Source organism: Mytilinidion resinicola (genome assembly GCF_010093595.1).
Source record: "Mytilinidion resinicola strain CBS 304.34 unplaced genomic scaffold BDZ99scaffold_17, whole genome shotgun sequence".
Classification (NCBI taxonomy): domain Eukaryota; kingdom Fungi; phylum Ascomycota; class Dothideomycetes; order Mytilinidiales; family Mytilinidiaceae; genus Mytilinidion; species Mytilinidion resinicola.
The window spans coordinates 923,437-946,798 of record NW_022985453.1 but is presented as its reverse complement, the minus strand read 5'-3'; the positions used below and the strand labels follow the sequence as shown (position 1 = coordinate 946,798).

At 52.3% G+C, this 23,362-nt stretch overlaps 10 protein-coding genes across 10 annotated transcripts; 4 read left to right on the top strand and 6 right to left on the bottom strand.

Annotated features, from left to right (window-relative positions):
- Nucleotides 1-2,368: 2,368 nt before the first annotated feature.
- BDZ99DRAFT_395094 (uncharacterized protein) lies at nucleotides 2,369-3,062 on the bottom strand (the record flags this gene model as incomplete). Its single annotated transcript, XM_033715931.1, has 3 exons — nucleotides 2,369-2,442; nucleotides 2,495-2,626; nucleotides 2,675-3,062. The coding sequence occupies 3 exons, from the start codon at nucleotides 3,060-3,062 to the stop codon at nucleotides 2,369-2,371; spliced, it is 594 nt and encodes a 197-aa protein (XP_033573046.1).
- A 1,162-nt stretch (nucleotides 3,063-4,224) lies between these two features.
- Nucleotides 4,225-5,067, top strand: BDZ99DRAFT_394788 (HET-domain-containing protein; the record flags this gene model as incomplete). Its single annotated transcript, XM_033715920.1, has 1 exon — nucleotides 4,225-5,067. The coding sequence occupies one exon, from the start codon at nucleotides 4,225-4,227 to the stop codon at nucleotides 5,065-5,067; it is 843 nt and encodes a 280-aa protein (XP_033573045.1).
- BDZ99DRAFT_510965 (uncharacterized protein) lies at nucleotides 4,853-6,767 on the top strand. Its single transcript, XM_033724509.1, has 4 exons — nucleotides 4,853-5,026; nucleotides 5,082-5,137; nucleotides 5,206-5,803; nucleotides 5,860-6,767. Exons 3-4 carry the CDS (start codon nucleotides 5,224-5,226, stop codon nucleotides 6,378-6,380), a joined length of 1,101 nt encoding a protein of 366 aa, XP_033573044.1. The 5' UTR covers nucleotides 4,853-5,026; nucleotides 5,082-5,137; nucleotides 5,206-5,223; the 3' UTR covers nucleotides 6,381-6,767.
- A 439-nt stretch (nucleotides 6,768-7,206) lies between these two features.
- Nucleotides 7,207-12,213, bottom strand: BDZ99DRAFT_501598 (uncharacterized protein). Its single transcript, XM_033723832.1, has 2 exons — nucleotides 11,197-12,213; nucleotides 7,207-11,149 (listed from the first exon to the last, which is right to left on the bottom strand). Exons 1-2 carry the CDS (start codon nucleotides 12,094-12,096, stop codon nucleotides 7,694-7,696), a joined length of 4,356 nt encoding a protein of 1,451 aa, XP_033573043.1. The 5' UTR covers nucleotides 12,097-12,213; the 3' UTR covers nucleotides 7,207-7,693.
- A 1,738-nt stretch (nucleotides 12,214-13,951) lies between these two features.
- Nucleotides 13,952-14,257, top strand: BDZ99DRAFT_395049 (uncharacterized protein; the record flags this gene model as incomplete). Its single annotated transcript, XM_033715930.1, has 1 exon — nucleotides 13,952-14,257. A coding segment is annotated over one exon (306 nt), but the record flags the coding sequence as incomplete, so codon positions are not given.
- Nucleotides 14,258-15,218: 961 nt separating this feature from the next.
- BDZ99DRAFT_490483 (Sec20-domain-containing protein) lies at nucleotides 15,219-16,629 on the bottom strand (the record flags this gene model as incomplete). The annotated part of the gene is made up of 2 exons (XM_033723056.1): nucleotides 15,219-15,853; nucleotides 15,936-16,629. 2 exons carry the CDS (start codon nucleotides 16,627-16,629, stop codon nucleotides 15,219-15,221), a joined length of 1,329 nt encoding a protein of 442 aa, XP_033573041.1.
- A 129-nt stretch (nucleotides 16,630-16,758) lies between these two features.
- BDZ99DRAFT_524303 (uncharacterized protein) lies at nucleotides 16,759-17,082 on the bottom strand (the record flags this gene model as incomplete). Its single annotated transcript, XM_033725888.1, has 1 exon — nucleotides 16,759-17,082. The coding sequence occupies one exon, from the start codon at nucleotides 17,080-17,082 to the stop codon at nucleotides 16,759-16,761; it is 324 nt and encodes a 107-aa protein (XP_033573040.1).
- A 393-nt stretch (nucleotides 17,083-17,475) lies between these two features.
- On the top strand, nucleotides 17,476-17,911 carry BDZ99DRAFT_395369 (uncharacterized protein; the record flags this gene model as incomplete). Its single annotated transcript, XM_033715945.1, has 2 exons — nucleotides 17,476-17,656; nucleotides 17,799-17,911. The coding sequence occupies 2 exons, from the start codon at nucleotides 17,476-17,478 to the stop codon at nucleotides 17,909-17,911; spliced, it is 294 nt and encodes a 97-aa protein (XP_033573039.1).
- Nucleotides 17,912-18,238: 327 nt separating this feature from the next.
- On the bottom strand, nucleotides 18,239-19,358 carry BDZ99DRAFT_490471 (pyrophosphatase-domain-containing protein; the record flags this gene model as incomplete). Its single annotated transcript, XM_033723054.1, has 5 exons — nucleotides 18,239-18,380; nucleotides 18,435-18,518; nucleotides 18,567-18,910; nucleotides 18,973-19,092; nucleotides 19,164-19,358. 5 exons carry the CDS (start codon nucleotides 19,356-19,358, stop codon nucleotides 18,239-18,241), a joined length of 885 nt encoding a protein of 294 aa, XP_033573038.1.
- Nucleotides 19,359-19,674: 316 nt separating this feature from the next.
- On the bottom strand, nucleotides 19,675-22,008 carry BDZ99DRAFT_103572 (uncharacterized protein). The gene is made up of 4 exons (XM_033712337.1): nucleotides 21,352-22,008; nucleotides 21,227-21,296; nucleotides 20,114-21,171; nucleotides 19,675-20,050 (listed from the first exon to the last, which is right to left on the bottom strand). The coding sequence occupies exons 1-4, from the start codon at nucleotides 21,892-21,894 to the stop codon at nucleotides 19,775-19,777; spliced, it is 1,947 nt and encodes a 648-aa protein (XP_033573037.1). The 5' UTR covers nucleotides 21,895-22,008; the 3' UTR covers nucleotides 19,675-19,774.
- Nucleotides 22,009-23,362: the final 1,354 nt, after the last annotated feature.

The window sequence follows — 23,362 nt, the reverse complement described above, 5'->3', positions numbered from 1 at the left end:
TACGGTTCACGGTCACCTACGTACAGACTTGGAGTTGCTGGCATAGTAGCTGCCTACATGCCTAGCCAGTTACAACTTCTACAGAGAGGGGTTGGGGTACGGTGGCCTACCCTGCCTAATGCTGCCTACTGCTGCCTCCAATTAGTGCTTCTGCCTATGCATACAGTCACTTCCTACGTAGTATATAGTTTGGCCTTCGGGCCCCCGAAATAAGACAGAGTTCACATCAATTTTCAACCTGAGTCTAGACGTCTATAGAAATCAGAGTTCACATCAATTTCAACCTGAGTGCAGAGACCTATAGAGCGTTAGTGTATTAAATTAGGCAAGAGTAATGGCATATTACCGAAGTAACTTAGCTTACACGTATCTCAGAGATTATTAAAGCTGTGTTGTTTGTCTCTTATATTTTTACTGTAAAAATGTTTGGGATACCGGGCGAATTAGATATACAGCCAGTAAGACACAGTGTTATATAAAAGTTAGCAGAGATACAAGATTAACTAATATTAGGGACTCTACTATAAAGGAGCAGAGTTGGTATAGGTAGGAGGTAAACTTAAAGGTGGTAGTTAATGTTTTCTAGAAATATGAATTAATAATACAATGTTGTAAGTGGGTAGGTTATATATACGAATTCGATCAGCAATAATCATGTTTAGTGACTTTAAGAAAGTAGAGTTAAGACAAGAGAAGTATCTACGTAGTTCGTGAATCCAGTTGTTCGGTGTTCCTTCGCAGAGTCTAAAGATCAGCGAGTAAGCTGCGATGTGCGTTGTCTGTGGGTGCTTTGGCTCTAAACCGTTCACCCTCGACACCACTGGTCCTACTTGTCTATCTTCTAAGGTAATTGAGTCACTACCAATTAGGTGATAGTGGATTTCTAAAAGAGAGTTACAAGACATTGCGCCATTATACGCGCGCGCCTTCTCTCACGATAATAGTTTGGAATCCCAATAAAAAGCCTTAGAGGTTCTGGGCTTATTAGGCATTTTCGGTTTCCAGGAGTTCTCCGTGCGGCAGTGTTAAGAACCTCAACTTCACGGGTTCATACTTGCGGGAGCTCTGCTCTTCTACTGCTTTACTTTTATTTCCAGTACTAGTAGTTTCGTAATACTTCGAGCTCTTGGACCTTGCGTGAATCAATTGCCGCCCCTTAAAAACGGGTATTTTTCTGTCCGATCCGCTGATGACACCGCTTTAGTGATACAGTACGTACTAAGGGCCCTTGTCATATACTCTAAATCTAGGAGTAACCCGTATTCTTAGACTATGAAACTCGTTAACTGGCGCTCGTTAGAATCTAGTCTTCTTATTGTTCTATTAAGAAGTCCAACAGTTTGACACAGTTTCGAATTATTTCTTCGGCTTGAATTAGCCGCCAACTAGGCTGACAGCTACGCAGCAGCCGGCACGCTCGATGTTTGGCACCAGTGGATTCACAGAACCCGAGTGGCTCTGAAACCTGGGAGCACGTCTTTGTCCGCGCGGTTCGAAGTCCGACACGCGCTTCGAGGTCCGAGACAGCTAGACTGAAATCTAGCTCCTTTCTTTACTTTCGAGGCGAGTGAGTGCGCTGTGAGCCTTCAAGTAGAGCAGATCATGATTGAAGCTCGATGTTAACGACTGTGCCGCATGCCGACGCACAAAGAAATTGGCACGGGACCGCTCGTTGACCTAACACCTAAGCCAGCAAACTGTTGCCGTAATGGCCTCTAACATCGTGAAGTTTTGCTTCCTAACCTCCGCTCAGGTTATACGTCTTCACACCACAATAATTATAAATGCCCAGCCCACTCAGCCGTCTATATTAGAATTAGCAGTGCAGTCGCCTATAAGTATTAAGTACAATAGAACATGTTCTAGCTTGCAGCAAGCCTCTCCGAAAGAATTATAAAAACCCACGCCTTCTAAGATAGCAACAAATGTACAGCACTTCTGGCGGCAGATATATTCTTAAAGATTAACAGGTACAAACTCCAATTAGTGCCCTTCCAGCCTAATATAGTAAACATAACACTGGTAAACGCCTATATTGCGGTACGTACCAACGCGTGGACGGCCGAGCAACTAGGTCAATTCTATCAGTAGATGGCTACCGCGATTGAAGAGTGGACCTCTGAAATTATGACGTATAGAAACGAGGCTACAGAGTATTGAGCGTTGGAATATGTTGGGGGTTTCCTTGCTGATGGGGATTTCAATTGTTGATGGAACTCTCGTTTTTGTTGATTAGGACGTTATTTAGGTGGATTCTTCAAATTGAGACTCTCTTTCATGTTATGGCGAGGGGAGTATACAATAGAGATACAAGCATATCCCAGTATTCATACCCAGCACTTTAGTGACTATCCCTATCCCTTAACAATTACATATCCTTTAACTGATTAAGCGCATCTCCAATCTCCTCTAGTATAGTACTAGCAAGATGGGCAAATTCTGCTACCTTCTGTTAGCATGCACCAAACAAGAGTATAAAGGCTTAGGAAAGTACCATCTGGAGTTCCATCCAAAGCGATTGTATGCATCACGCCGTAGAGATATAATGTTGCCGGACTCGTATTCGCAGTAGACTGGTGGGGAAGCTGTTGAGGGATAACTAGGCGGGGGCAGCCGGGGGACGAGTCTTAAAATTAGAAGATTAGCAACTAGACAGTAGATAGCGGACAGTCACCAAGGGCGAAGTGTTGGGTATTGTGAAAGTAGCTTAACGGAAACCTGTCCGGGCGCTTAGGGAGAGCCGATGAGCTGCTGGCGAGGCAGCTGCCAGCCTTCAGAGCATAGCCAACTTCTGTAGGAATTAATACATAGGCTTCTCCAGGGTCGCCAACTCGGATGAAGACTTCTTTTGTGACAACTGCGCCGTCTGGCTGAAGATCAGTGAACTCGGCCGTCGCGATGTGACAAGCTCTCGTAGTTGTCGCGAAGCAGGGTGGCCCAATTGCGGCACGGAACGGACTTGGAGCGTAGAAAGGTCGTGCAATGGCGGTATATTTAAGAAGGGATTTCAGGAGGTATTTAAGGGGGGGATTGAAGGAGGTTATAATAGTTAGAAAGGGCATAAAGAAGGATAATAGTAGGAAGAGCGGTATTAACAAGGCGGCTAAAGAGATATAAAAGGAGTGCTAAAAGCTTCGCAAGTTATGTTAGATAATTGTTTTAAACGTTCCCATTCTCCTTGAGCTTAGGGAAGTGGCGTAGCTAAGCACTGCTAAGCTGTGGCGGCAGCTCGCAGACAAAGACTTTTTCGTGCCGTTCCGCGCTGACGGGCCTGGAGGTACTGTACGTAGCTGGCTGGGAGCCCCTGACGGCAGTCCAAAAAGAGCGAGGGGCTCCCGATCGACGCGGTACCTTGGCACGTGCTTGGGCATCGTTCCAACGCTAAGTATAGTGCTGGCGCTTGTCAAGCCCACGTCCTGACGTCCATGTCCTAGCACACGTGTTGACTTTCAACATCTTCTGCGAGTCGAGGGCGGCCGCATGTCTCTTCCATGACAATCTACCAACCATACGGAGTCAGTCCTAGTGCGTATGTTTCGTTTGCTACGGCTAGGTCCTTGCCTACTGTGCTGCTCCCTAGGTCCGCTAATGCAGGAACCCCATGAATTTCTACCAGGGCCATTGGTACTGCAACTGCTGCTGAGCTGCCTAGGACTTTTGTCCACTCCTTCTTCGTAGTAAATGTCTCTTTTGTCTTGCTGTCCACTGTGTACGCCTTAAATGTCACCACTGTGGAGTTTCCGTGCTGCACTGATCTTTCCAGTGTCAGATGGGCCGGCGGCTTAGACGCAGGTCGGGAGGAGGGACGATGCGGGCGATGTTTCTGGTAGGAGCCCTCATAAAAGCCTTAGCACCCAGTAGTAAAAGCGTCACCACTTAAGGCACGTGATTTGCCTCATATTTCTCTCATTATTTTTTAAGCTTGCAAGGCGAGAGCGGCTCGGCCATCTTCTCTACTAGCGGTGCTGACATTTAATATCACTTATTGTTTATCACAGTAGAGTATGGGTACGCTTAGGCCACCACGTGATGTGAAGTCTTTGCGGCTCTGCAGTTTTGCATTGCCAATTGCCCCGCTATCTCATCCCCAACTCGCTCGTATGAGTGTTCTTCCATGAATCTAAGGGCCAGCACAGTCGCAGTTCTTAGACTGCCCAACCCGTGCAAGTCTTGATAAATCTATTATTCTATGATTTAACTAGAGCTGTCTAACAATTCTCCCTCATGCGGCTTTTACGGCTTGAAGACTTCAGCCTTGTTGAAGTGGTTGGCAAGAACATTCCGCGATATGCTGTTCTTTCACATACATGGGGACCCGATCAGGAAGAGGTTACCTATAAAGAGATAGTAAAAGGCACAGGCAAGAGTAAAGCTGGTTACGCGAAGATCCAATTTTGCGGAAAGCAAGCAGCCAAGGACAACCTCCAGTACATATGGGTGGACACTTGTTGTATTAATAAATCAAGCAGCGCGGAGCTGCAGGAGGCCATTAACTCCATGTTCTACTGGTACCAAAAGGCGGATAAATGCTACGTATATCTATCGGATGTTTCCGTCAGTAGCTCTATCGAAAGCGATCTGTCCTCTCAGCAAAAATGGATGCCAACCTTTCAGGACAGCAGATGGTTTACTCGGGGGTGGACACTCCAAGAACTTCTCGCTCCCACATCTATCGAGTTCTTTTCGGCGGAGGGCGAACACCTTGGAAATAGGATTTCACTTCTACAAGAGATCCACGATGTCACAGGGATTTCTCTTCAAGCTCTTCAGGGAAACCATTTATCTCATTTCAGCGTCAATGAGCGAATGTCATGGGCAAACGGCCGCGAGACGAAACGCGAAGAGGACGCAGCATATTCTCTATTGGGCATCTTCGATATCCATATCCCTCTCATCTACGGAGAAGGACGTAAGAAGGCGCTGAAAAGGCTTCACAGAGAGATCAGAGAGTCTCTAAAGGATAGTTCGCCCACCCGGCCACCAGCGGCCTTCTCTGAGCATGAAAACGCACCAAAACGTGAAAAAGGTACGGCGTCCATATATACGATTATCATATTCACACTCTGAACACGTCGTAGTAGGCCCTTCCACCTCTGACCCTGCGATAGAGAAAGGCACGGACATACGCGATGATGCTGTGAGTTTAGATTAATGCGCCCTTACTGTCTTCAATGGAATTTGATGGCTGACGCGCAAATCCTACAGGAGGGTTTGGGGAGGAACATGCAGATGATCGATCTCGAATCGCGTGTAAAAGTTCTCCTAGGCGAAAACCGCCAACTCCAGGAAGCGAAGATACGTGCAGAAGAGTTGCTGCACAATGCTACCTACCAAAAAGAGGAGGGCTTTGAAGCACGTGACCGCGCTGAAATTGAACGCCTACAGCATGAATTAGATGCTGCAAAAGAGCAAAACAGGGCGTTTCAGAGGCAAATCCTCGCGCCCAAACCGGGTGACAGCTTCCTTACGGTACGCGACGAGGACTATTTCGAGAGTGCCTGCCAGCAGCTCTGTTTTAGTGTGCAGCAATGGGTACTACGTTTCTCAAAGATGTCTGACACAAGGCCCTGCCGGTTGACCGCCGAAATTCAAGACGAAAAGCTTGTGGATCGATTGGACAATGCTATCCTTGATGGCTCGGATGTAGACGTGCTGCTCGCTGATCGTGTGAAACGACGAGACGTCTTCATGTCCATCGTGACCACCATGATCTGGGAATATGTCTTCACAAGATTCCTGTTTGGTATGGATAGGGAACAAAGGCAAAAGTTGAAGTCATTGGAGAAGACCTTGCGAGAAACGGGTAAATAATGTTTGATATTTCCGAGGTTAGACTTGAGCTAATGAGGAATTCCGTAGCACCTGCCCACGCCGTTGCGCAGTGGCGTGCGATCACGCTTACTTTTCTAGCCAAGCGCGGGGCTTTTCAAGAGCAGTGCGATCAAGACACTAAAGCCTTGGTGCACGCCATCTATTTTAATTTATCGACCCTCCTACCACCACCGTCAGCGCACGCAGCCCAACTTCAGGAATCTCTCCGGTATATGCTCCAGCAGGCAATCTCTCTATCCATCGAGATGCGCACGCAAAGAGCAGAGTACACGATGCTCCCGCCACTTCAACCTGAGTATGATGCCAACGGAGATCTGGTCAAGAAAGTCTTGTTCAACGCAAGTCTTATGAATGAAAGGTCCGGGGAAACGGGCTCCAACGAGAAGCTGGAACAGGAAGGAGCGGTGGTTAGGATTGTCCTCTTCCCACTTGTTGTAAAGCAAGGCGATGACTACGGCGAGGGCATGGAACAGATAGTGGTCTGCCCAGCGCAAGTGCTGGCTGCGAAACCAAATCGATTCAGTCCGAAGATCGAGATTTACACCTGACGATAAGTAAGTGGACTTTCGGGGGCTGCGCTTAATGATTTGGCAGTTTTCACGCAAATACTTACTTTTTTGCAACTTATCAATCAATAACTCGTGCAATGTACGGCTGGACAGGTGCTTAGCCAGAATTAGTGCATCCACACTGCTTTCAGCTACGCACCTGTACGTGTACACGTACAACCTCGCATTTCAATCAATTCCTTCATCCAATCTCATTCTATTTAGCCAGTTCCTCAATCCAATCCAATAGCTTAAATTAACCGACTCCAAGAAACCCAGATCTTGCGCCGAGAAACCACCAGACCTGGGTAGGGGATTAAAGTAGCCCTTGTAGGAGAGGTTTCTCGATCCTAAGACTTCGAGTTGGAGTAGCCACCTCACCCACTTCCATTAGAAATCTCTTCCTATAACCAACCTTCCTTCCGCAATCTCATATCACAAAAATTGCACATCACTAGGTGCTTGTGTAGTCTCCATGCACTTTTCGAGATGATCCAAACCCGATCCCGAAATTCTCGGCCCACTCAAGAAGAGAAACACAGTCAAACACCCAGCCAGACCAACATCCAAGAAGCATCACCGTGAGCCAGTGTCTTCTCTGGGATCCGCTCCTCCGCTCTCACGACTCTCCCCTATTCATGCTGATGATTTGCGAACTTGGGGACAGCTTCGAACCCGAAAGTCAAATAGCGGTGTCGGGGTTCGCGAGATGCAGGCCAGGAGGGACGATGAGGCGACGTTTCGGGAAAGGATCCCCTCACCAGGTTAGAATGTCACTGCCAAGTCATCACCACATCACGCCCACATCACATCCACAAAAAACACACTCATAAATTATCAATCTCATTCTTCTCACTACCTCAGCCCCTCCCAATCCACCCGAGGGTCTCACAATCGGATATCGTGTAGCACAAGAAACGCCGGATTCCCAACCCGAAGACCGCCACCGGAAAGCACCATGATTACCGCCCGACCCACAAGGGTACTAAAAACAGCCAACGCCATCGCTCAATGCAGCAAGAGTGAATGCCTCTTCAAAAATATGCCTACCTCGAGGCATGCAAAAGGATAAAAGCAGGAAAATTGATCGGTCTTTCGATCTTTTGAAGCCCGAAGTAGAGTAATTCGGGTCTTTCGTTGCGCAAAGTAAAGCAAGAAAACAACAGGTGAGAAGAAAAAGAGAAACGAAAAAAGGGAAATTTTGTGATTGTACATGAAAAGTGGAGCAAAGAACCAATGCTCCGTGCTGGCTAATGCGCCAGAAAATCTCGTTCGATAGGTTGAAATGTTCCGACCTCCCGCGTAGAAATTCACTACGGGGCCGGCGGTGCTGAAGGCGCTGAAGCTGGAGGCCAGTGCACCTTGAGCTTGATCTTGAGCGAAGGCCGTGAGGTCGCTTTCGCAACAGCCGCTACAGACTCCGTGCTCGCTTGGCGCTTGAGCGGCCGCTGATCGTTCTCCGTGTCCTCACTGCTTCGCTTTCTACCAGAGCCATTTCCGCTTGCAGCCGGCGAGAGCAGCGACGCAGCTGCAGCTAGGGATGGAGATTGGCGCTTGATATAGGCGTGGTCATGTTGCACCGCCCCGGGTAGCACATGCATGGAGTGTGCAGCGGCAGAGGGTGCTGCGGCGGTGGTGCGAGCGAGCTTCGAAGAGGCCGGTCGCGGTGTCTGTGAGATTATAGTCGCCACCTGCTGTTGTGGTACCTTGAACTTGACGATACGGGACTTAGGGGCCCTGATCTTCTTTAGAGGAGCAGCCGGCGCTGGCGGTGCTGGTGGAGGTGAGATGGCAGTGGAGGCCTGAGATGGCAAGGTTTGAGAGGAAGACGCCGATCGATGGATGGGGGGCCGGACGTCGAGGGTTTGAGGCGTCACTGGAGGCTCGGCCGCTGGTGCAGAATTGCCATTGGTGACGAGATGTATTTTTGGAAGAGGTGGCTGTGTCTCAACAGCTTGCGCTTGAACATGGGCCGCGATGGCAGCTTTGTTCCCCATTGTCAGTGTCAGGGTGCGCTTCGGCATGGCAGGCCTAGGGCCGGCAGATTTAGGAGTAGACTTCGCCCAAGCTGGCTTCGGCATCGGCTTGCTACGAATCCTCTCTGTCTGAGAGAACTTCATCACGCCCCGTCCCCTATGCTGAGTCTTCCAATAACGAGGGTATCGCAGGGCGATGGTAAGCGAGTCCTCAGGCTCGTACAGAAGGCCGCAGATCTCCAAAAGCTCCTCCATATCTCTGAGGCTTGTAGTGTGAGATCGAAGTGCTTCTTCTAACGCTTTCTTCAAGGTCTTATCCTCGGATATCTCCTTGCTCAACGCTGCAAGAGCCCCGTTTACACTCGTCTTTCGTGCAAGATCGGCTTGGCGTTCAGTCGGACCATCGTCTTGATCGATCTGGAGGATGTCATTGCTCTGATCAGCCTGCGTGTCATCCTTCAATTCTCCCAAAGCTATTTGGCCGAGTGCGTAACCGAAGATACGGAGAAGTCGCTCCCTGAAGTAAGGGGATGGGTCTGATTGCAAGCTGTAGATCATGAAAGTCAAGACCGCCGGTTGCTTGATCATACCCAACTCTACGAGACAATTCCACGCCTTCAAGCGCACGTTGTCGGCATTCCCTAACTTGGTGTACTTCATGAATTCCAAGGGTTTGCGCGGAATGACTCTATTCTGCATCAGCGTGAGAGAGCATTCGAGAGCGGTAGTTGTGATGACGTTTTGGAACGACGATATCCACTCGTCGCTGCGTTGCAGACGGCCAAGCTCGGAAAGGGCGGTCTGCTGAAATACGATCTCATCCGTGTTGTCGATATCATCGTCATCGTCAACCCAGCTGCTTTGGGTCGCAGTTGTCAGCGTCTGGGTCAGACACGACATCAAAGTAGCGACATAGTGACTGTCGGAGAACGGATTGTCCCCGTTATCATTGTACTTCAAAAGGTCGGAAATGAATGTTTTCACTCGCATCGTCGCTTTCCCATTAGTGTCGCGTATCCTCGCAATTGCTTTCGGGATCGCACATCGGATGAGATATAAGCTACGATCGGAGAAGTCGTTCGGGCGTGTGATGTTAGTCCCAGGTCTACAGAACAACACCTTGAAGGCCTTCTCAAGATGATCCAAGCCGATCCAATGAATCTCTGCTCTCGCACAATTTGCCAGCGCGTCCGCTGCAATTGTGCGGATACCGTGGAAATATCGTCCATCCATCAACGTCCGCACCAGAATGCTCGACAGTAGCTCATGACCGGGTTTCGAGGAAAGCCATTGGATAGATTCAAGCTGAGCGACAATATCCTTGTCCTGCTGCAACTGTGAGACGTACATGTACGAAGGCATGTTGACGGAGCTCTTGCATATCCATTCGAAATCGGCATCAATCCGGTACCATTCGTAAGACTCTTGATTCATTTTATCTTCCTCGTCCTTTGACCAATCGTAGAGCTTCCACTCACGAACCTCCTCTCCGCTCTGGAGAACATCGCCCAGGCAATACAGGAGGACGTCATCCTGCGCATCTCCAGTGATGTCGATTCCTTGTGCAGCTGCAGCTCGCTCTTTCTGCCGGCGACTTCGCTTTAGGCGCTTGTACTTGGTATTGTATGGAATATCCACTTTGGTTTTCCGCGACTGGATGTCGACAATATGCTCATATGGCGTTCCATCGGCCTCGTGAATACGAATGGTCATGGGCCCAGTGAAATGATGTTGCGTTGTTGCTGCGTAAACGTGATGCTTGTCTTCCTTGACCTCTCTCATGAAGTTTGAGGAGTTTAAAACAAGCTGGTCGTCGCCAAAGTTACCCAACGAAGTGCCTTGAATTTGGTCAATTTGCATTTCGATGAGCATCTTCTTCTTGTTAAACTTGGCAGTGCAGTGAAACGAGGGACACCCGCCACCCTCTACCCATTGTGTGAAGAACTTGTCCAGTCGCTGGTGACCAACTTTCTCGCATATGCGATAAAACTCTTCGGTAGATATTGCAGAGTTGGGTAAATTGGAGGCCTTGGCATTCAGAAGCATCCGCCAAAAGCAGCGATCAACACCGTTCTTTCCACTCTGCTTAACGAGCCGTTGATGAAGAATCGACAGAACCAACGGGGCTTTAAGTTCCATGAATTCCATTTCACCGGGGTCCAGAGCAAGGTAAGGTCCGAGATCCTGAATAGAAGGTCGCTTTACGTCCGTTGCCACGATCTTGTCCGCCATAAGTTTTAGACGGTATTTGTAATCGTTCTTCCCAAAAAGCTCCCTCAAGTATAGATCAGTTATGAACCAGGCTCCGCCAACAATGATCCACCAATCGTTAGCGGTCTGTGGGATGACGTAGACGCCAATCCATTGACTGGCGAGAGCGTACACCAACATGCGCGTGACATAGTTGATCGGATCTAGTTCCTCCTTCGGGTAGAGAAGTCGAGTGCTGCAGATTGACATCGAAGCTGAAATCGTGACATCGGTTGCCAAGTCGTCGACAAAACACACCTTGTAACTTGTGAAGGGATAAGCCAGGAACTTCTCAGTGAAGAAGTCTGCGGCCTGTGCAAGCATCTCAGCGCTGTTTAGCACTTCCTCAGCTCGACCTGGGAGGCAGAAGGCATGTATTCTAGAAGCGTTAGATCCCAGCCTCTCATCCACGTCACTGTCTCGAAATTCGGACAGATCAACATGCTCGAAGGGTCCTACTGCGAAAGCAATGTGCTGAGGTAAAACTGGGGTCTCGCAGTTAAAGGAGACAGTCTTCCAGCTTGATCTTTGTACGTCGACGATCTTTTCATGTTAGATCAAGATCTGAATCTTAAACAATGAAAACTTACCTCATCTGTCATATCGCCCGAGCAGATCACAGCCATCTCGAGCAACTTTTCCTCTTCGTCAAGGCCCATAAAGTCATCGTCATCGGAGCCCATGACACTATCAACCTTGTGAACTCTATTAGGCAGTCCAGTGCCGTTGGTTTTGCTAATATCATCATGGTTGGCAAGGCCATTCGTAAGGGCACGAGGTTTGCGCAAAGCGTCTCCTAGAGTGCGAGGGCAGCGAATGGAGAAGTCCCAGGTACATCTCGTCAAGGAGTCGTCCAAGCACGGGAACAAGCAAGAAGCGATGCCCGAATAAGGAGAGTTCCGAGTGAAAAGATGGGGGTATTTGCCGTCCCCATTCTGAACTCCAACAAATGCTAGCCCGTCTCTAAATTCATCGATGTAGTACTCAACTACCACCTGCAGGTTATCAAATCCAGAAGGCTCAGCTGAGGAGTTCTCTAAGGCCACATCTGCAAAGGCGCTATTGCGTGTCACCATTCCAGTATCCACGGGGCCATCGCGGGTATCCGTTTGTGAGGTCTTAACGTTCACACCCTTCGGTAGAGTGATCACGAGTTCGTTCTCCTTCCCATTTTTATGCGCGTCGATCCGTAACTTGGGAAAGTGATGCTGGTATATCCCCGTCGTCATGTAAAGGTGGAGGCGTTGATACAGATCGCTGTAGGTCGAGGGAGCAGTTCTGCCTTCAACGGTGACCTGGGTGGTCTTCAGTTGTCGGCAGTCCAGTCGTATCGTCCGGAGGTCTTTAACGGTAGGCTGAATAGTGAGCTCAGATTTCCCCTTGATCAGCCTCGACGCAAAGTCTATCTCGAGCTGGACCTTTTGGTGTAGGACCGTGAATCCTAAGTCTGGTCGGGCGGCGAGCACCTCAGGCTCCGTGTCCTCAGGCATGGCGCCGTACGGGCCTGCTAGCCTCGAATCCACAGACCAGACCGAGAGCTATTATTCATCTCCAAGCGTCGTCCCCAAAGGCGAATCGTGTCTCCGCTGAAGAGCGGGCCAGGAGAGTGCGGCGCGATGGGTTGGGTGACTGCGGTTGACTGCGCAGATTGACGGGCGGCGCAGCGAGGCGAGTGAGGCGGTCGAGCGCGGGCGTGTCTGGGCTATGCGAGCGTGCGATCGCGCAGGTAAGCACAGCAATAGGTGTTTGTGGACGAGAGTGGTGTTGAGGTTGTCGTGGGGGTGAGTTGGATGTCCTGGATGCCTCTCACTTCGCGGCAACTTGTCTCGGCGCACGGGCCGTGAGTGTCGGGCGGCGAAGTTGTTCCGTTCCGCGAAAAGCTTGGCTCTGGCGTCCACTGCTGACAACGTCGACACCTACATGAATGGTACGCCCCATTCACACAACAGTATTCGATCCGGTCTTATGCATGGCCCTCGTAGTATCCAGAGAAGTTAAAAACCCCTGCATTGGCGCATGACCAGTCCCACAAACAAGGGTCTCAGAACTCATTTTGATATAAATATATATGTATGTCAAGGGCAATATTTGCTACTTGGGCCCGTCGCCGAGACGGTAGACTACCTCAGCTACAGCAACCTGCCAAAATCCTAGACCCATTAGCTTATCACTGCTTATGGTATCTCCACAGGCATTCAAGACTCTGGGCACGACGTGAAGGCTAATGCAGCGGAAATCAAACTACCTCTTGGCGGACTTGCTAATTACTATCCGGACTACTCCTTATAGTGATATGTCCATGTGCTCAATTCAATAACCTACTCCTGTATGCCCCATTTGAAGTTTGATATGTTGCCCCAGACTTCTGTCAACACGTTGAAGCACAGCACACAGTGGCAAAAAGTGCACGCTGATCTATGACGAGGTGCTGTAAGTTGAACTCACATCCATCTGCCTGACGTATACTCGAACAGTTCCGAGTCACGATCCATCTTGACGGGTTTTCTTGATGACGAAGAAAAGCTAGTTGATGCTCTTGTGGCGTGGCGTCCTAGCCGTTGGAGCTTAAGTCCGCGACGTAGCATCGAGGTGAGTAAAGCTGTCGAGGAAGACATGGCAGTCCGCGGGTGGGTTCTCGTTTCATTGTCTTCACCATTATCGTAGTAGCATGTTTTGGCTTCGCCGTTGCAATTCGTTTCAACGCGCGAAGTCGCGTGGCTAGGGCGGAATATCTTTCTACCGCATCGTCTGATTGGCTGTACCCTGTACCATTCACTATCTACCAATGCGGACGGTCAGCTGTATAAGATATCTTCTGAGAGCTCAAGCACTATTGATCATACCAACAACTACATAGCCCTTATCGGCATATCGATAAATGCGGCAGGTATCACCGTCCTATGATCAAAGTCACTTAGCTTATCAACACTTCATTAAACCAATTCTCCCTAAGGCTACTTGAACTGTATCTACAGCACAGATCCAGACGATATCTTAGAGCCTCAAGATCTCTGCGAGGCAAACTGTATCAGTAAAGATCCAATACGCACAACTGACGCCTACGATTTGTTAACAATGGCAATGTCACTCACAGCTCTGCTCAGCAAGTGTCTCTATCAAGCACTCAACGAAGCTTGCACAGCTCGGCTTTGCCTCTTCGAAATCGCCCACATCTGCTACACTTTCTCGATTACCAACAACCTTATCCCAGACCCGATGAGTGGACCAGGGGCCCCTTTATCGCCGTAGTCAAGTCCGCTAAGCAACCTTGCATCGAAGAACAGAAGCCCGAAAGTGAAAGGTCTCAAGGGAATCGGCGACAAAGTCGTGAGCAGCGGTGGCTGAAAGCGACTAGCCAACCCTACCGTCAACCGCCGTCTGACCGCCTGGCCAAAGGGCCCTGTAGAAATGGGGCAAGTCGGCGTTCGCTTCGACTACGACGGCAAGGTAGTCAAGGACGGAGTCACTTGCCACCAGTACAACATGCAGCCGAATGCTGGCAAGGTTTCTAGTTCCACTGTGCGCTGGCGCGAAGCGAACGGAGGAACTCATGCTGTCATGACCGAAGTCCTCATCAAGGAGAATACCAGCCAGGAAGAAGAAGTGAAGGAGGCGGTCGACGAGGCTGGCAACGCAGTGGAGGAAGTCTAGGCTCTGGCATCTTCATGGGTAACTCCCCTGTAATGGATGCTAGGCCGTGTGCGATCTTGTTTTCTCCTTTTGGCGGTACACACAAGGCTTGGATAGAGCGAAAATGGCGTTTAGGATGATACCCAAGACCTCCTGAATTCTTTATATCACTTCATTGCGAGCATGGAAGAGTTGACTAACAATTGATTGGGAGTCACTACTCTTTCAGCGCCTGATAGATATTGCTATAGGTGAGCGTTTGAAGGTGGTGGGCGAGCTTCGAGAGAGCATGGTAGCGGCGGTTGCGCATGTGGGAGCGCCGTATCCGTTTCTGGGGTATTGCTATGGTTTGGATGGGGTTATGGAGAGGGAGTATTGGAGGGAGTTTGGGGCTCCGGAGTGCGGGCTCCTTGCGAAGTTTCTGAAGAAAGTCGGGGAGATGCCGGAGAGGATGGAGCTAGCGAGGAGGGCTGGTATTGAGGAGATCAGCAAGAGGAGTTTACAAGAGGAGAGGCAGAAGATGGTAGAGAAGAATGGGACTGGGAAATACTTGGGCACCCGAGTGGCTGAGCTGGGGAAACGATCGAGGGAGGGAACATGAAGTTTCGAGGGCAACTTGACGATAGAAAATGGGGCGAAGCGGCAGAGGAGGAACTAGGGAGGAGGTGGTACTGATACCGGTGGTGCGACGTTAGATTGATCCTGTTAGGTGTGGCGACGACAACCTGGTCGAGAAAATGCCGGTGGTAAGAAAAGGGCAGAACGGTCCGACTAAAGGTTGCGCTGGTTGAAATAGAACTGATGTATGGCGTCGGAACGGGAGGTAGTTAACTAGCTACAACCCAGCGTAATATAACGTGATAAACGCTCTGGTATAGCTTCATCAACAGTCACACCTTCAGTTCCAGTGTTTTTCCTTCGTCATCATAGAGACATAATCCGATTCATCCCATCATCTCTCATTACCCCCAAATCCCCTACCTCACAGCTCATCCTTCTCCCTCGCCTCCGCCTCCCTCTTCGCATTCTCCACATCCTCGTCCCACATCCTCTTCTTCGGATTCCGCGGCTTATCCGACTCCACCAGCGGCTGACCGTCCCCTCTCCTCGGTACGTCCTTTGCCTTTTCTCCCTGTTGCTGCTCCTGCTGTCCCTCTTGCTGCTGCGCAGATTCCGCCATTTGCCCAACCTGCCGCGACATACTCCCCTCATCACTCGGATCACTCTTCGCGCCCTGCCCACCGCCCCCAGCGCGCATATACGGCTGCTGTCCTGGCATCCTCGCCGGTGGTCTCCCTGTTGCGCTTGGTTTCACGATCAGGCTCGCGCTCTGCGACGCTGAGATCGCTACGGAAGTTGTAGAAGCCGTGCCGCCGGTCACGCCAGCAACGGAAAGCAAAGCGAGAACTAATTTGTAGGTGTACTTAAGAGGGAGGTAGAGGAACCACCAAAGCGGACCGTAAAGGAACCGTCGAAACACCAGCCAGATAATAGTAGTGACGAGGATATAGAACGCAGTTTCGAGATACCACGTATCCGACTTCTGAGACTTGACGAGGTTGGTGAGAAGGCTGCGGGAGGAGGAGAGCAAGTCGTCGAGGGAGGTGTAGTGGTCGCCTGCACATAAAATTAGCTTCCATACGTCATATCAAAGAACCAGCGGGGATAAATCGCAGGAATGCGCATGACGTAAACCTACCCAAATCCGCCAAAGCCGCCGTGCTCTGCTCGAGTGTCTCCTGCGCGAATCTCGACCGCGACAGCTCCGACTGCATCAACTGGTGCGTCCGCCGCAACGCACTGGTCACGTCGCTCGACGCGTTCACGAGCACCTCGTCCGCCGAAATATCCTTGCCCCTCCTTCTCGATGACAGCGACGTCGGCGTGCTGGCCCCGCTGCGGGCGCCGGCGAAGAGCAGCTCGCGCTCCTTCCGCTTCGCGGCTTCGGCGTTGCGCTTCGCGATGCGCTGGGCGTTGTCGAATTGCGTGCGAGTACTGGGGCGCATTAGCACGGCGGTTCCGCTAGAGTACGGCGGCGAGGAAACGTGCCCCCGCAAGTCTTCTGTGAGCTTCGCGACCTGCACTGCTATCCGCGTCTTCTCCCGCTCTTTCTCGGAGTCGCGGCTTAGTTGGCGCGAATCGCGACCGCTATGTCTATTGTTTATGCTCAGCTCGTCGACGGCGACATGGACGGAGTCGAGCTCGAGCTCGAGCTGCTTTAGGGTTTCTGAGATCTCGGCTGTGAGCTCTAGGCGGACGCCGTTGTCGTCGCTGGTGGTGCCGAAGTTGAGTTTCGAGAGCCTGTGGATTAGTTGTAGGACGGCTTTGTTTTGGTCGAAGAGGGCGGAGAGGCGAGTAGAGAGGCGGGTGGAGAGGTCGTGGAAGAGGGTCATTGTTGTACGAAGTTCGTTGCGGGGGAGGGTCGTTGGCCAGCACAGGGGGCTCAAAGATACAATTTCTCGTCTTCCACGGGATGATGCGAGGAGGGAGGCGCAAGCTTACTCGAGACGGACCAGCGTAACTTAGGCCGGGGACTTGTGCGGCACCGGTCTAGGGGTGGATGAGTGGCCGTGTTTTAGGTCCACGAGCGTGTTGAGTACGTGGTTTGAGTCTAGCTTGACCCCGACGTGCTTGAGCACGAAAGGGTACACAAGGAGGAGGATGAGGAATGCACACCAACCGCCGAAGATCCAAGCGGCGGATTTCTCGAGGCTCTGAACAAGGTTTTCAAAGGTTTTCGTAAGGTGGCTGACGATCTGGATGATGCTGGAAGGGTTGTAAGGGCAGACTTTGGACTCGGCCGTGTTCATGTAGTCATGATCGAGATATATCATGGGAGCCTGCATGATAGGAAGGGTACGTAAACAATTATGCCTGGCGAGGAAAGTGCTGTGGTGGTTATGCAGCAGATGCGGACTCCAGAGCTAGTGTCTGTTGCACTGCAAGAATTTAACACATATCTCTACTACTAAATTATTAAACGTATACTCTACTTCGTACCACGGCTCCCTCCATAAACGCCAAGACATCCGAGAAACTCGCGATCCTCTCCGCAGACCTCCATGAATTAATAAAAACCACCGCCGACATCACCAATTGCGTTCTACACCGCTCCTCGCCGTAAGCGCTAACTTTCCCAATCCAATTCCCCGATCTAACTACTCTTTTAGCCACCGCCCTACTCCGCCTCCACCGCCGTAGCCTCCTCCACCTTAACCACCGCCTCCTCGACCGCCGCAATGATCACCCGCTTCCTCTCCGAAGTCCGCACCTCCTTCAACCCTTTCTCCCCGCTCTCCAAAACGGCCCGCACCTTCCTCGCCCAACTGCCCCCCGACGCGCGGTCGCAGGGCATGGTCATAAAATCCACCATCCTGCCGCGGACGAGTACGCAAAAGCCCGAGCTCGCTGTGAAATTTAGTATGTTTCCCCTGCTACAAACGCTGGTGGATACATGTAGGAGATGGATGCGCTGGGGCGCCTGGGTGGTGCGGCGAGGACAAGGGGGTATTGGGGGGGTTTGAATCGAGCAACCAGGCTAATCCGTGTGTTTCAATCGCAGAGGACGGGAAAAAGCTGAAGTTGGATCTGGCGACGATGCGCTCGACCGAGGTGATGGCGGAGGTGGATCGGCATTCGAGGATACTGGCGCGGAAGGAGGAGTTGAGTGGATGATCGATCAACCCACCCTTGTGCAATCAACAATCACTGTACAAATATATGTGGAATAGGCATGGTAGATGTGTGGAAGAGTCACAGGGCGGGTGGAGGCATCACAGGAGTTCGGAACCACAGCATAGCTTTGGACACGTGCTTTTCATCTATTATGCCACCGTCGAGGGCATGTGTGTTTGTGTTGTACTCCTAGATCTGCGTATTGATACTCCCCTACCCCCGCTTTTTCTCTCGCTCTCTCTCTCTAGCAACGTGCGTCAATTCAACGATGTCACGCATTCTGGGTCCGTTGTATGCCATTCCCAATAATAATCCTGTGATTTGTATTTAAGAGGAGGGAGCGCCGGAGATGAAGAACCACTTGTCGATGCTGGGGTCGATAGGGGCGGGTGCCAGGTTCTCGCCCCGCGGGATGCTGAGAGAAGAGGGGTCAACGCGGTCAACGGAGTGTTGGACCGAGACGTTGGCGCTGTGATATACATCAGTATACAGTCTAGAGCGTGTGTGCAATTGTGCCACTTACAGAGACAGGCCTCCCTTCGCAGTCTTGCCCGTGATCAACCTCTCCCACGCCTCCGCACACTCGCGGACAATATCCGTAGCGTACCTACACCCATTAGTCCGAATTTCCCAGCAAACACACCAGCCAACTCACTTCTTGTTCTTGCACTCGCCCGAGAACGCAAATTGGTTCTCCGGCTTGCCGTCCGGGATCTTGTAGATGCGGAACCACTCGTTGGTCGCCCGCAGCAGACCGGGCAGGTGCCTTTCGACGTCTTCGATGTCGTTGAGCTTGGGAGCCAGCGGGTCATTCACGTCGATGACGATGATCTTCCAGTCCGTCTCCTCCTCGTCGAGCAGCGCCATGACGCCGAGCACCTTGACCTGCTTGACGTCGCCGGGCTTGGCCACCAGCTCGCCGATCTCGCACACGTCGAGCGGGTCGTTGTCGCCCTTGGCTTTGGTCTCTGGGTGAACAACATTGGGGTCTTCCCAGGTCTGCGTGCCTCGTCAATTGGTATTCGATGGTAAGCGGTGAGGGGTATGGAGGGGATGCGTACCTGGGGGAAGGCCCCGTAGTTCCAGAGGTAGCCCTTGTGCGGGAAGCAGTTTCTCACGAAGCGGAGCTTGCCCTTCTTGATATCCTGCTTGATGGGGTTGAGAGGCTCCTCCTTGCAAATCTGTGAGGCGGGGTAGAGTCAGCTTCTGTATATCACTGTAGGAGTCAGTCAAAAGCACGTAGGTGTCGTACCTCCATCTTTGCATTCGTCCAGCGAGGCACCTCCACAACCATGTTGAGGATGGTCTGCTGCTCGTTGGCATACAGAGGGATATCGTGGAAGGGCGAGACGGGGACGCCATCCTTCTCGATGAAGACGCGGTGCTCGAGGGTGTTGGCGGCGCCGACCTTACGCGCGGTGTAGGGAGAGCGAGCTGAAGAAGCCATGGTTGCTGCGGTTCGCGAAGGTTGGATGTGCCCTGCTAGCTGTCTCGTCCGGGACTGAATTTTGTCGAGTGAGGCGGGAGTGGCCGTGGTGGGGTACCGGGCGGAGGGTTGTTTATGCGTGGCCAGCGTAGCAAACGTCACGGTTGGCAGTCTGCATGAGACGGCCAAGTACTGGGGCTTTATTACTTCAGCTCTCACGGCAGCGCTGAGCCTCAATGGGCGTCCTAGATTCATACAGCACGAATTACGTGATCGACGGATAAGAAAAGGTGCGGGATGCGGAGCTCAACTTTCATGCCGAGGGTTATGGTGAACTGCTGTATGGACGAATGGATCCCGAAGGTTTCGCTTATATAAAGTTGCTAAAGGGGGCTATTTGTAGACAACATGGCCTGGTCCATGACACAAACCTCACGTCAATACAGTTTATGCGGACGCCAAAAGCTCGCAAAGATTCCCTCCTCTGCCTGTGGTGGATGTTGCTGGTTTCCACCACCAGCCTCCAGTTCTAGACCACCACTTGGCTCAGAACGCCCAAGTCGGGTTGACGAAATCCCGTTCGGTAAGTACGACAGTCCGTCGTCATAGTTTTCCATCTGACGGTCCGCCCTCAGCATCAAGTGAATTTCTTCCATGTCTGCATCCTCCGAGTACATGTCCCACTGGTGGTCCTGCTGGTCGAGTTGCAATTGCTCGTCGAAAAGGTTAGGAAAATCTTGGTCAAAGTTCGGGCGGATTTGTGAGGTAAAATGTACCGGTGGTGTGACCTGCAATTGCTGTGTCTCATGGAGTGAATTTTCACCTCTCTCGCTGCCATCGTTAGCAAAGGCGAACTGGACTGCAGGCCGTCTGTCAGCATGCTGTTGTTGATCCGGCCAAGCATCTTTCTGTGCAGCAGCCGATTCGCACTCTCGAAGCAGTTTCCCAAAAGTGGAAGACGTGTCTGGATCTGTGTCAGTCTTTATGACAGGATCTGGCCCATCAGTATCCGGTTCTATTTCTCCTTGCTGATCTCGACTTGTTTCGCGAGCTTCATCAACAGATGGCTTCGAGTCTGAGTAACTCTCCGTTACCGGATGTCGATGTGTCACCCTTTTCCACTCTTTGCGAGGTGAAGCAGCAGCCACTTCTGGGGAGGTATCCAGCACTTCCGCATCCTGTCTTGACACTCGTGTCCGGTTCTGAGGATCTGACTGTGGACGCCGGAACTTTCCACGAGAAGGTGGACGATGCGTAGAAAAGCTGGCGGGGAGAGACGAAGACGCCCTCGGCCGACTGTTCCTGTCAACAGTGCGATGGCTGGGTGACTTGAAGTTTGTAGGTCGCTGAAAGGGCGCTTTGGCTGTAGCATTGATATCGTTTTGCTTACGATGCGCGGATTCTAATTGACCAATATCTATAGTTGTCAGGGCTCGCCGAAAGTCGGGTGATTGAGTGGTTAGCCGGTCAGTCTCCGACCAGGACAGGTAGCTGCTCTCGTGTCGGGCACCTCTGCCCCCGAACCCCAGATATGGCTTCTCTGGTAACTCTACGGTGGGTATAGGAGTCTCAATACTGGCTGATCTTATCTTCTTGTGCTCGTTTGCCGGAACGATTGTGCGATGGTCGGAGAGGTGTTGATGGGATTGGATGTTGGTGTCCCTTTCGGCTAGAGGTGGCCGGAGAGAGGTGAAGTATGCAGACATTTCATGCTCGTTTGCCTGCGCATGGTCCTTCTTCCGCCTCTTTCTTATTTCCTCCTCCTTATGGGTCTCTTCCGGGGCATCTTTTCGTTTTTGCAGGAATTTCATCTCGGAGAAAACAAGGTCAGGGACTAAACCGACGTCAGTAAGGGGCCAGGCGGCATATATGGCGGGAAAGTCGCTTACGGCCACGGCCTTTGACGGGCGTTGATGCGCGTCCCTTGTTGAAAATGCCGAGTTTCTCTCGTGGTTTCAACTGCACCAATCATCAGCGCCGTCCTAGCTAAATGGCATGCAAGTGTGCTTCTCACGGTCAGGCGGTCCCTGGGCACATTGTTTGCATGAAAGCTGTGGACCAGGCCAGCGCCCGGGTTGTCCGTTTTCTTCCGTCGCGACTTTCTCTTCCCTTTCCTTGATTCGTCCTGGCCCCTCCTGTGTCTCCGGCTTCCCCGCTCATTTGAGGCATCCTGCTTGGGCTCGTACAGGTCGGGCCGCGTTTTGTGCCTTGGCTTCCGTTGATATCGGTGGTCTGATGCATGGCTCACCGATGAGGAGCGATCGGAGCGATGCTCTGCAGGCGACGAGGCTCGATTGGCGCCGGCGATGACAGGTTCCTCGTGTTCGGATGCATCCTTTCGTTTGTGATGCTGTCGGGCCTGCAAGATGGAGCTGTCTGAGGCGACCGGCTTGTCCTTCTGCCGGTGTTTGTGAGCAGATGCAGACGCGCCGGCCTGGTCAGAAGGATTCTGTCTGTCTCTTTTGGGATGGAGAAACTGGGGCAGCCCTAGCCGGTCGGGGAGGCTCGGTGGCTTCTCTGGGAGCACCACCTCCTGGAGCCATTTGCGGACATCCATGACTCTAGCAGGCTTCACATACAGCGGCGCCTTGACGGACTCACTCCTCGGCCTCGCCGTGGCTCTCAGGGTCGGGGGACACAATGGCACACCGATTTTCGACGACGTGTAGTTGCTGTCGTACTGCAGAGGTCTTGAGGATGGCCGAGAAGCGCGGAGGGGCTGAACTCTTGGTCGCTCGCAGACTGGTGCTGTGTGACGGTGGGCAGCGACGATGCAGCTTGGAGTGTCAAACGGAGATATCACAGTGCTCTAGCTTCGCAGCGGCGGCCGCAGGTTGACGAGGTGCATAGCAGAATGCCGCGATGACAACATGATCGGAGAGGAGGCATTCAGCGGCGGCTTCCCAATGCGGACAGCACCTGCCACATGACGGGCACCTGCATTCAACACCACGCAACCTGGAAATACTACGGCAGCCGGGCCCAGGAGAGGATCGAAGAGTCAATTGAGAAGCTACAGTCTGATGGCCGCGAGGTCGCTCTGGCGCATGCACCGAAGCAAGCAGCATGATGGCATTGGACGGGGCAGCGGTTGATTGCAGCTGGCGTGCTTGTCCCCATGCAGCACTGCTGGCTGGGTAGAGCATGATGCATGGCGCAGGCGGGCGAATCTGTGGCCGTCCGGCGAGACGGCCTGGCTCTCAGCTGCCGTCACAATGCGTTCCATAGTCACGATAGAGGGTCGACGATGCTGCTGGGGATCGCATGGTGAAGTAGTCGTCCGGTCGCCAGGTCGTCAGGTCGTCAGGTCGTCTTCCCGTGGCCGTGGCGACCCCGAGCGCAGCCGACCAGGCATCCCACGGCAGCACGCGCCATGGCTGTGCTTGGCCGGCCGCTTCGCCCAGCTGGCTGCGAGAGGCCGATTCCGGCTGCCGTGGTGCAACCGCCCGCGATTATCTTGATAAGCTTCGTTGCGGGATCGCCTCCGCTCAACTGCAACCACGAGCCTTTGTCCATTTGTGCAACGCGACGCCCCACTGTGCCTCCCGCCCTGCTGCCCTGCTGCCCTGCTTGTCTGATGCCTTGATGCTATACCCGCTACGCGACGTGATGCACAGCCGCGACGTGATACACAGCCGCGACGTGCTGGCCCGATCCCGACGCCCATCTGGCTCGCCTGCGCTGCCGTGCAGAGCCTGCTGCCCGCAGCGGAGCGGGTCCGTGAAGCATGGCGTGCGCGATGCCTTGGCCCGGCAGCTGCCTGCTTCGATCGCAATTGGGCCTGTGGGCCTGTATAGGGCCGGGCTAGCCATGGGCCGCATGATGTTTTAGACACGGGATGGCGCCAATATCAGCGCCCCTCTGTCCAGAGCCAGCCAGCGGCATCCAAAAACGCCCGCCTGCTGCCCCCCCAGCGTATCAGGGCCGCTCGCTGCACTGCAATTCACAAGCGCCCCTCTGCGGCCTCCCCTGCCACGCATCCGCCGCGCTTCCACCGCTAAGCCGGCCTGTCACAGCCGTCGCTG

Bases quoted from the DNA above. Each gene is read 5' to 3' on its own strand.
- BDZ99DRAFT_510965 (XM_033724509.1), top strand. From the start codon at position 5,224: ATGCAGATGATCGATCTCGAATCGCGTGTAAAAGTTCTCCTAGGCGAA. The intron at 5,804-5,859 runs GTAAATAATGTT...GGAATTCCGTAG, and splicing joins GAAGACCTTGCGAGAAACGG to CACCTGCCCACGCCGTTGCG.
- BDZ99DRAFT_501598 (XM_033723832.1), bottom strand. From the start codon at position 12,096: ATGCCTGAGGACACGGAGCCTGAGGTGCTCGCCGCCCGACCAGACTTA. The intron at 11,150-11,196 runs GTAAGTTTTCAT...TAACATGAAAAG, and splicing joins CGGGCGATATGACAGATGAG to ATCGTCGACGTACAAAGATC.
- BDZ99DRAFT_103572 (XM_033712337.1), bottom strand. From the start codon at position 21,894: ATGGATGTCCGCAAATGGCTCCAGGAGGTGGTGCTCCCAGAGAAGCCA. The intron at 21,297-21,351 runs GTGAGAAGCACA...TGATTGGTGCAG, and splicing joins TGCCCAGGGACCGCCTGACC to TTGAAACCACGAGAGAAACT. The intron at 21,172-21,226 runs GTAAGCGACTTT...ACGTCGGTTTAG, and splicing joins GCCCGTCAAAGGCCGTGGCC to TCCCTGACCTTGTTTTCTCC.